At 35.1% G+C, this 11,343-nt stretch overlaps 1 protein-coding gene across 1 annotated transcript in view; it reads right to left on the bottom strand.

Moving 5' to 3' along the window:
- Positions 1 to 1,345: 1,345 nt before the first annotated feature.
- The window catches only part of LOC148956307 (uncharacterized), a 73,888-nt gene continuing 63,890 nt past the window's right edge, over positions 1,346 to 11,343 (bottom strand). Inside the window, exon 2 of the mRNA XM_089090323.1 lies at positions 1,346 to 1,467. Within this exon, the coding sequence (XP_088946449.1) occupies positions 1,346 to 1,467 (122 nt within the window). The remainder of the gene's footprint in view (positions 1,468 to 11,343) is intronic.

Here is an 11,343-nt window from a genome sequence, read left to right as displayed (position 1 = left end):
ATCACCTGGATGTATTTTTTTGTATTGATTCAAAACATGCAAAATTCGTAATAAATTTGCTCACTTTCACTAGAAGATTTCGGCATGAGAAAATTTGCACAATATTATGGTGGTTGAAAATGATAATATTCTAAGCTTAAAATTAATAACTCATTACAACAATAGTAAGAAAAAACAACTAATATACAAAAACATTTTATAGAAAAGAAAAAAAAAGCAAAGAGCCAGATTAAAGCCGAAAACTATAGAAATAAAGTCATTTATTAATTTAGATTTAAAACAAACAGAAGTGACTATGCATATTTAAATGAAACCTGAAACGAACAGAAATCACCACAAAAAAGGAGTGAGGCTACCACTCCCATCAATTCTTCAAATGCAAGACCGCCATTTGTTATTTACCAAAAACAAACTAAATATCCCAAGCAGTTTCTCCTTTATCATTGAAGCGTGAAAAAAAATTGCAGACAGTTCCAAGTATTAATTAATATAATTATATTTTCCACAATCAATCTATTTTCATTTGCTTGACATGCAGTAAATTTGTATCCTTGCTTAATTCTTTTTCACAATTTTTTTGCATAGGGGGTCAACCTGGCCCAACAACTTATAAATGTTAGATTCAAGCCGATTAGCGACAGGAAAAGTGTGGGTTAATTTTGTTCGTCCCAAATCTTTTAGCTCTTTTTTTTTTTTATCTGAGATGATCAAAACACTATAAATCCAATAGCTCCTTTAGGTTTAGTCTCAACATTACGGGTCCTGGCCAATAAAAATAAAACTTTTGGCCTAGTTTCGAGATTTTTTTTTAATTTCTTACATGTTTTAGGTGTACAGAGCTTTCCCTGATTTAGGGACTTGGTAAAATGTTCTAGTGAAACTTATTAAATCTTTATTATTATACTTCTAATGAGATTATTTCTTTTTATCGAAATTTCTTTTTGTGTAGAAAATTTGTTAAATTTAAAATTTATCTTTGACACAATTTTTTATTATTTTTAAATAAAATAATTTGATCATTGATATAACTTTCAAGCGTTTCAGAAAAATAATTGTTGGCCACTTTTAGGCCCAACCAATATTTTGGAGACAACAATATGTTGGCCTCTTTTTAAGATCCATGAACTTTTTTATTTGCAAATGAACAAATTATTTAAGTGCTAAATTCTAGGCCTGGGGGCTAATTGATAAAAAGGTTAAACAAGCATATTATAATCCTTACAACTGAACATTGACTGTACGTGTATTCCTTTAACGTTGACAGATCATATGAACTCATCTTCCTAATATCCTCCTAAGAATACAATAGTTAAGGTTGCCTGGATAGAAATGATGGCCATAGAATCTAGAAATATAGCTTTTGGAATTTAATTGCGATATCTAAGACCCTTTCCATGACTTTAAGTGGTTGAAGAGGGGCGGGAGAGTGTAACAAAGCCCCATCTCTTCTTGTTTGGCACTGACTCCCTGTAAAAAAAAAATTCATATTGACTGTCGAAATAATTATTTCCAGAAATGGAATTTGCAAGTCCCTGTGGAACCAAACTCCCTGAAATACCCTGAATATTGTGAAAAAAAAACACAACAGAAATTAAACGAGGGAAGCCAGTTTTTTTCAGAGTATTTTTTTGAGTTTTAAAGAGTGACAATGAATTTCAAAACGAGCAGAAATTATTCTCTATATGAGGGGGATGGTTCCCCATCAACCCCCTGCTCTTTACGGTAAATTTTGACTTTTGTCACCAATGCTATAATAAAAGAACAACGTGATAAAATTTCATTTATTTTGTCACACTGTTTTGAAAATGAAGGGGTTATTTTATTCGGAAGTAAAAGAATTGAAAGCACAAACTAGCTTTGTTTTTGACACTCTAAAATGGCGAGGATCCGCTAGATTTTTCATCCCCCCCTCCCTCAGATTTTGTGAACAATTACTTTTTATGGTGTTTTCATTGAAAATACCTTTATTTTCGTTATAAATACCTTTATTTTGGTACCCATCGTTTTTGGAACAAGGTCCAGATTGTCCGCACTCACAACGGCTACTGTCTCAAATTCCATATTTACTCAGTGAACAATCCAAACGTGCCTAGAGAGACCCTCAGTTAGGACCCTGGAAACAGGGCTTGTAGATTATAAAATACATCAACAGTAACTAGGTTTACTTGGATATGTCTTTCCCTTCCATCAGCTCCTACGTGATCTTTGATCTGGTGATTTCAGAGAAATGGTGACAGTACAAGATAATTAGCCTCCGATATCGAGTTCAAGAACATAAGGAGAGGTCTTGCAACTATTCGCTTGACGCTGAGAATGGAACACTAGCAGTAAACTGGCGGAAAATAACGTCGCAAGTATAGCAATAAATCACCTTAGCTTTGAGTTCCTATAACATATAGAAAGATAAGGGAAGAGGCAGAAGACCAAGATGAGAGTTAATGAGCCGAATCCTATGTGTCAATACAATCATTATTTGGGAAATTTATATTTTCAGAACAGGATTTTCAGCAAGTATGCCTTCAGTATTCGTGGTAAAAATAAGGACTTTAGATGGGAAAGTCGGGAATTCATCCACTCTGTTCAACATGGTAGAAAATAAGGGAACACAGGTGAACCTGTCAGAATTTTGATGTGAAGATACAAGGTCACAGCCATAAAGGAGTATGAGCCAAGTAAAACCCACTCCCTGCAGCTAAAGTGAAGCAACCAGCTTCTTACTTCAGGTACGATGGCGTAGGATCAGTGTTAAGGCGATGGATACTGAAGGAAGTCACTTACATTTGGGAGAAGTAAGACTTACGCTACGTAGGTTGCTTCTTGACATACCACACACAGTTTTGAATATTCGTGGGTTTTTGTACTGCTCCAATTGTTTTTCGAATAGAAAGTCTCTAACTTGAGAAATGTTGTAAATACGGATATTGTATTAGTCCACTGTATTAGTCTACTCGTATTTAGATAGGACAATCCATATATCATTAAGTGCATGAAGGAAAAATCTGGAAATTCGATTCTACCCTTTCCATGGCAAAAGGAACAGCCTGTCTAAAGGACATCACAAATGTACAGAAACAATTTCTTGGATTTTGAAGGGTTAAGAAGGGAGAGGAAAAGAGACAAAAATAGGGAGAGGGAGATTCAAGAAAAAGGAGATATGAGTAAACACATGCTAAACACGAAGACGTTCTTTTTTATTCTTTTTCTATTTTGGATTTGAAAAGCTATCGTGCTTTCTCCAAACAGTTTATTTGTTTCCCATGTGTACTTGTCTAAACGAGCAACGAACGTGACAAAAGTGTATTATTATTCCCAAAGAAATACATTCAGAGATGAAGATTGAATATTTTTAGTTATCGTGGTCTCATTACTAAGGGGGTGGCTGGAAGCCAACATTTATTTTGAAAATAAAAGACGAGATTCAGGTTTATAGTTCGTAAATACACTGCACAAACTTTTCAGGAATTCAATTTAGAATGGAAATATCGTTTACTGATTTTCAAGTTATCTCAAATAGAGGCTGTATCTTTTAATTAATCGTTGAAATGGCTTAAACCAAATATAATGAAAAACTGTAGTCGTTAAAGTAGCACTTTTAATTGAACTTCTAAAGTTAGAAGAGGTGGAAAAGTATGTCTCGTCTCATGTCTTGCATTGAGAATATTGAGATACCTTCAGAGTAACACAGGGGATTAGAGTTTAACATAATTTATGTTGGCTTCTTCGTTTGAGCCGTTTCATAGGTAGAACAGGTAGAAAGGTCTCAAAACTATCTTTTTTTTTTTTTTTTTTTTTTTTTTTTCACGTCAAGCTCTAGCTGTTCTAGCTGTTTTTTTTTTTTTTTTTTTTTTTTTTTTTTTTTAAACTGTTTTCCCAAAGAGTTATAATTTGGCAAATCCTAGATAACGCTACTTCTTATTAACGAGCTATGTGTCTCTTCTGTTTTTCTTCTATCCGAAATTCATGTTTTAAAGCGGATGATAATAGAAATTGGAGGGGCTCAATTGATTGCAAGTTAAAAGTTCAAGGAGAATTTTACAAGGGGTAATAACGATCTTCGTGTCCCCGTAGTCATGGTATTGTTTAAACATTTAAATTTAACAATTTTTATCAAAGTGGTACTGAGATCTAGGGGAGGTTCTGGGGGGGGGGGGCGTGCAAGCGACCAAGGACCTGAATTTTGGTCCTCCCATCTTGCAGATTAAAAATCATTGCGTGACTATTCTTCCAACAAAGTTTGACTGTTGGAAAATAACCGTTATTTTTGAAATACTACTTCAATTTTCTTTATTTTGGAAATCGCTATTGAAAATCAGCCTAATGTTTGAGTTGTCAAGATCAGAAGACCTTTAATGCTTTATTTTGGGGGAAAGGGGCATAGGAGGTTGGAGGTGTTACAACGCTTTCAGTTTAGACCACTCAGTCATATAGATTGAAAATTCATGTATATTCTAGACTAGCGTGTCTACCTCAAAACTATCAAGATTATACATACATCTTTTACTTGAACCCAAACCCTTTGGTGCGCTATTTTGGTAACGTGTGCATCTTATTTTTCTGATAATATACATTTTCTTTTCAGACAATTTCTAGTAAATGATTGCCAAGCAGTCATTTCCACGTAATATTTTATTGCCCAGATAATCGTTTATCTGATAAACAGATGAACGGCAAAAATCAGCCGAGCTATCTCACCTGAAGGAAACGTGCATAGGATAAATAAATAACGCATGGGGAAATGTGCCATAGAACTGATGTTTTTTGTTAAGTTTGATGATATGGATTGAGGAAGTTTTGTACCCAATGGCTGAATACCAAAAGGCTGCTATTTTTTACAGCAGGAAATAGGCAAGTTGGACTCTTTTCTCTTTTTTTATCTATTGTTTAGGTTAACAGCAAGTTATAAAATACTCGATAAGTGAATATAGACGTTCATATTAATATATATTCATTCAGTGTTGATAGTGTTGTGTGGGAGGCTTTGAAAAGATTGGGACGGAGGAGGAGCGTGCGAAGCTTAGGCGTAGCTGTACGAAGGAGGAATATAATTAGTCAAAAGCCCGAATTCCGTTCAAGTAAACCATTAGCCTTATATAAGAGTCAAAGACTCTATGCCGAAGGAGGAGCGTGCGAAGCTAAGGAGTAGCTGTACGGAGGAGGAACATTATTAGTCAAAATCTCGAATTGCGCTCAAGTAATCCAATGGCCGTATATAAGAGTCAAAGACTCTATGTCCTTCTCAGGAAAGTGACGCCCTATTTATGGATACCAGAGCCCAGAGACCTAGTAAAATGCCGTTTCCTAGGCACAAAACACCCAGGCACCGATCGAAGCAAGGCATCCTAATCCACAAGCATGCCACACTTAAAAACTAGCAAGGAGGCATCTATGCTAGCTAAGATCTGTTCTTTTACTGTTTCAAGAATTGAATTAAAGTATTCAAGATTTATATATCTCTATGGTATAATAAATAAGTGACTTAATCAAATCCTTAGTCTTTTCAACTTTTCACCAAATCCCAAGGGTTTTGATCATCTAGCTATTTCCATCATATCACTGCGACATCCATACTGGCTATATAGTCTTTTAGAGAATTTTGTTTCTGCCACTTATGATTCCGCATAAAAGAAGCAATTGTTCACGGCTACACCCAAAGGCTTTTACATTTTCCGTTCATATATCAAGCTTTGACTTTTGGACCGTTTAGGGTTTGGGGAAACACTAAGTGAAATTCATCATTTGTGAGTTGACTCTGTGTTAATTGATAGCCTAAGGGAAAGAACTACTCGTCCTTCTGTATCTGTCCCAAGTCGGAATAGAAGCGCATGTAAGTTCCTGATAGGAGTATGCAACAGTCTGTCCATTCATCAATCTTTCTTCTCTAGAGATTGTGCTTTGAGATGTAGGAGAAGCACTTTACTTCTCTTTACAAGTGTTCATAGTCAATGGGATACAAGGATGCATTGTTCAGTGTGAAAGCATAATACCTTAGGAGTTAACAAAAAAATAGAGAGTTGTAATTTCTTAGGTAAGATAAAATGTATGTATTTGGTGTGCAATTGTAAGACGAAAAAGAAGAGGAAAAAACTTTTAGAAGTGTAGATTTCAGTCATGCAAAGATAAAGGGGGCATATTCTCTTTCAGTTATTTGAAGTAATCGCGGCTTGAATTTACTTCAGTTCATGTTTTTTTTTTTTTGGCAATTTAGTTCAAACCCGACATAGGATAGAACCAGAAATCTGCTAATTTTTAAAGTTGGTTTAGGGAAAAAGAGTTTTTCTAATTTTCCTGCCTTTTTAAAAGTAACCTATCGAATATCTATGGAAATAATTATCTTGCTGCTCCTTCGGAGCAACTTCTAATTTTTTCACATACGTTATTTTAATTCTTACCCCCGTTAATTGTTGACTTAAAGGTTTTTTGCACGTACCACGGTTCAGGTTATTCTTTTAAACAAGGATCTGTGAATAAGCTAATAAGTTTAGAATACGGTTAAACCATCACCCATCGTAAGAATTTGCAGTTAATTCCCCCCCTGTTTCTAAGCTGTTACAGCCCCAAGGCCTCTTTGGAAGCAGTAAATAATTCTGCGTTTTTTAAGCCATATATCATTTGAAAATTCCTGTACTATCTCCTTCTTTATCCTGTAGGTTCTATGTCTTATTTTTCTATAAAATTCCATTCGGTTGCTTAAACAGTTCAATATACGTATATATGGGATCATAAGTTGATACAAAAGGAATATTTATTGAAGAAAAAAAGGCACATTATCAAGAACTCCTGCTGGAAGTTGCAGGCTGGCTCGGAATGAAAGGGAAAAATATCATTTGAAAAAAAATTAAAGTTATTTTTAATACAAATTGATAATCTTAACGTTCCCTTGTCTCCAATACTCATTTTATGCAGATATACCTTGCTTATTGTACATTTTTCGGATCGTTAAGCTTTTAAAATTTCCGTAGCAATAGCATCTCAGGATATCATGGCGCAATCGATAATTTTGTATAGTTGAAGACGTTGAATGAACAAAAAGGTTGAAAACTGAATCTTCAAAACATGGATACATGGTGACAGTATTTTTTATAAATTAAATATAAAACTCGTTTTTTCGGCTGAAAGTAAGGAGCAATATTAAAAATTAAAACAAACAGAAATTAGTACGTATATGAGGGGGCTCACCCCTCGTCAATACCTCGCTCTTTACGCTAAAGTTCAAATTTTGTTCCAGTTCTTTAAGAATGACCCCTGAGGAGCCGGGTCGCTCCTTACTTATAGTTCGATACCACGAACTGTTGGATAAAAAAAAAACTTTGGTTTCTTAATTCAATTTATCAGAAGTGAACGCAATGAGAGGGCCGGAAAAAGGAGACACAGAGAAGATAAGGATACAAATGAAAAAGGGTTGGCTATTTTAAATTTATATTGATTTGTTTTCTTATTCCACGTGCATTTTGTGTGAAAATTGCCCTGGAAAGTGTGCCGATCCTTATATTCTCTCATTTCGCGTTGTATAAAGCATATGCTCACCCAGAGGAGGGATCATTGGGTTTATCCGAAATGGGTTGGGTGGATTTGGCCCTTAGATACTTTTTTTGTTTAGATTTTAGGTATGCCCTGTAAAATGTTTGCTTTGAAATTTCATTTCAAATTTGGCATTGAAATGGCACTATTCCTCTGGAATAGTGCCAAAATCTGTTTCCAAATGTAAACTGACCTCCGAGCTAAAGCGAGGTAAACCTCCCCACCCTTGCAGTTCGTATAGACCTATTACTGCATCGAATCTTTTTGTACAAGTTATTTTTGGCTTGCTAACATGTGATGGAATTTGGTCAAAATGTTACGTTCCTTCGGGGTAGTTTGGCTTTCAGAAGGGAATAGGGTGCGGGCATGTCCTGTCAGCTTTATGTGCTATACTTGTAGATGTTGATGCAGCTTGTGGTACTTGTGAATTATTTGGTACAAACTCGAGAAGTGAAGTTTGGTTAATCATAAAAAAAATATACTGAAATATGATGAGAACACAATACTTCAGTGACAAAACTATAAAAATTACAACAAAAAATTATGGTAGGGGAGCCGTACAGAGCGCATTATATTAAATACCTAACCGAATCAAAATACCATCTCTATATATAAAATATTTAATAAAAATACACCTACAACATAGATATAAGCCAATTTTCTTCGGATACTGACAGGTAAATGCCGGTTATTGTCTTATCTGGAGATTAAATAAAAGAAACTAGTTTTTTTAAACTGAAAGTAAGGAGCGACATTAAAACTTAAAACGAACACAAATTATTCTGTATATGAAAGGGGCTGTTCCCTCCTCAACGCCTCGCTCTTTACGCTAAAGTTTTATATTGTTTTAAAAAATAAAGCTGTAAGACAGAGTCAAACTTTAGCGTGAAGAGCGAGGAGCGAGGCGTTGAGGAGGGATTATTTCAATTGTCAAAGAAACGAAAACTCCATTATTCGTCTGCTCAATAGACATATCTAAAGCGTTTGATTCTGTCTTACATTCGCAAGCAGTCCTGTCACTACTAAGGGCAGGAGTTGATCCCTTTGTTTGTAATTGTCTATGGCAATGGTATCGAAAATCTCTAGTAAGAATTCGGTCTGCGGGACAGCTTTCTGGACCTATAGATATACGTAGGGGTGCTAAACAAGGCTCAGTAATCAGCCCTGTGATTAACAATGCAATACGTTCTGCGACAAAATCGATAGAAGATTTCTTGATTGATGATGGAATCGATGCTAGTCATCCAGGGCTTCCACTATCGCCGAATTTTCGGGGATTTCCCCGAAGATCTATGTGTCTCCCCGAATAAAAATTTGGTTCCTCAAATCCCCGAAATTTCCCCGAAAAGCACTCAACCACGGTTTCACCCCTAGTGACTATCCCTAGCAAACATCACTTTACATACCATAATTTTTCACTACACTTTTGTTCGTTAATTTTTGCCTGTGGTACTTTGCATAAAAACCAGGCTGATATAATTTAAGTATAGACGGTTCTTCATATTTTCACAAAAGTGTCTTTTTCCTGGATTTAGATAAAACCATTTTGAATGCAGTATTTCAAATGCTATAAGATTCTTACATTTATGTCATTCGTGGTCAAGAGACTCTTGACAAAATTAGCCAAGAATTATACTTGAAGTTGTTTAACGGAATACTCAGCTGGATTTTGGGTTTGCAAATTGAACTTCTAAAGAGGAGGAAATGCTTTGAAAGTCGAATCATAAGTTTAAATTTTGTTTTCTTTTGCATTTTTTGGTTTTCGACTTACTGCACAAATGTTTAACACTTAATGATTGAACGCATAACACATTGAAGGAATTGATCTTTTTGCCAGGAATTCTTATCTTTAAAGTTTTTCTTTAATTCGGTGTGTAAATTTTAAGTTCTTTTTTATCTGAGAATTGTATTTGTCACACCACCCTTTATCGTCAATTCACCCAGCACTCCCCTCACAATTATTATTCTGGTCCCTTCACCTGTGTAATATTTTCAGTGGGCGGAGTATTTTAAACTGCAGTTTTAAGATCTTTTTACGGTCTTACAAAGCTGTTAGTTGGGCAAAGAAAATTTTACGGAAAATATGTTCTGCTCAAATTCGGGATAGCCAAGTAAACTTGTTTAAATATTTAGGCCTATCTTTACACCCTCTAATGCTTGAACAATTAGTAACCCTGTAAGAAGGCTAATTCTGAGATAAAAACAAATTAATTTGAAGAAATTGTGGTATAATTATTTCTTCTTGAGAACTATCCCTAAATACAATATTCTTACCATAAAAAATTCACCACCTCCCCCTCCTAATGAGGTAAAACTTAGCTATAGACTATGTACAAGGTCGGGAAATAGGGGATTTAAGCGAAAGTGACCCCAAAAATATTATTCATAAGAAAATTTTCATTACAGCTTAAAGTAAATATGTGGTTATTAGACTCATATTTTTTCTTGTCAAGTTTTATATTATTGTTGGACTTATTTATCACGAACTGCGGGTTAATAATGCCAAATAATGCTAGTGTGAAGAAAAATAATAAATAACTTTTACATGATTTGTAGCCTATAGCTATGATGTCCTGGCATTAGATGGGCTGATAAAAAATTGAGACTGCAATAAGTACTATATTTGGAACATGGAAGGCCGCAGGGTTGGTGGGAAGGATGGGTTTAATCGGTGACTATATAGTAATTATAAGGTAACAAATGGAAAGGAAAGCATAGCAGAAACAAACAATAAAATAAATGTATTTTCCGCAGGGGGGGGGAGGTATTTTCCGATTGTATTTACCTCGTGGGTAATTTCTGCGGGGGGTATTTTCAGCGGGAGAGTATTTTCTGCGGGGGGTATTTTTGTGCGGGAGGAGGGGTATTTTTCGGTTTCGGTACTTGTTAAGAATCCAGTAAGCATGCGATAAGTGAAGTTTCGTTAATGCTAATGAAATAAAACAAAGTATGATAAAAATATAATTGTTTAGAAACAAATTTGGGCTATATATTTTCAAATTGTGGGAGGGGGTGGGTGGCGTAAAGCATAGCATATATTAAATACGTAACCTAACATAAACTAGGTACCTTTTTTTTGCCCCTTCAACCCCAAAAACTAAAGTTTAAACATTTTTCACGGAGTGAGCAATACCTCACAAGGCAGTGGAAACCTATTTTTCATTAGGATTTCATTAGATTGTAGAAGTGGCTCTTCGCGTGTTTTCTGAATTCTTAATAAGTACCCCGGTTTTTTCCCGTGGGGAGATTTTCCGGAGGGGGGGGGGTAAACACCTAAAACATTAGAAACAGTATGAAAAACAAACTTCATTTAGTTTTTATTTATTTTAAGTTTTAATGGTGCCCCATACTTAAAGGTTGAATTTTGTTTGTTTAATTTACCTATCTAGATACCGCAAAATGTTTGTTTTTAGTTATTATTAATGAATTACTGCGATTAATGACTTAATGAAAAACTGCTACTGGTACTTACAGTTCACATGTGTTCACTATTTTTTCTTATACAATTTTGAAGTTTTCGCCGCAATATCAGCAATAAGTGTTTTCATCTATGGTTTCCGATCCCGTGCTCTGACTCTAAATCTTACTTTGTAAAAGGCTTGATTTACTACGCGGATCCAAGCCCTACTTGAGCCTGAAAACGAAGCTAAAACCAATTTTGGCTTCAAATCTTTTTGCAACGAAATTCCATTTTGTTTTTTCCCCGAAAATTCCCCGAATTTTGAAAACTTGTCCCTGAAAACTCCCCGAATTTTTAAGACTTGTCCCCGAATTTTAAGATTCCAGAGTGGAAGCCCTGTAGTCACCTATCTTACGCAGATGATC

This window comes from Artemia sp. Qi Xiang Cuo, chromosome 1 (genome assembly GCF_049724085.1).
Source record: "Artemia sp. Qi Xiang Cuo chromosome 1, ASM4972408v1, whole genome shotgun sequence".
Taxonomy (NCBI): domain Eukaryota; kingdom Metazoa; phylum Arthropoda; class Branchiopoda; order Anostraca; family Artemiidae; genus Artemia; species Artemia sp. Qi Xiang Cuo.
Note: the sequence above shows the minus strand (reverse complement) of the source record. Positions and strands in the feature narration are given on the sequence as shown.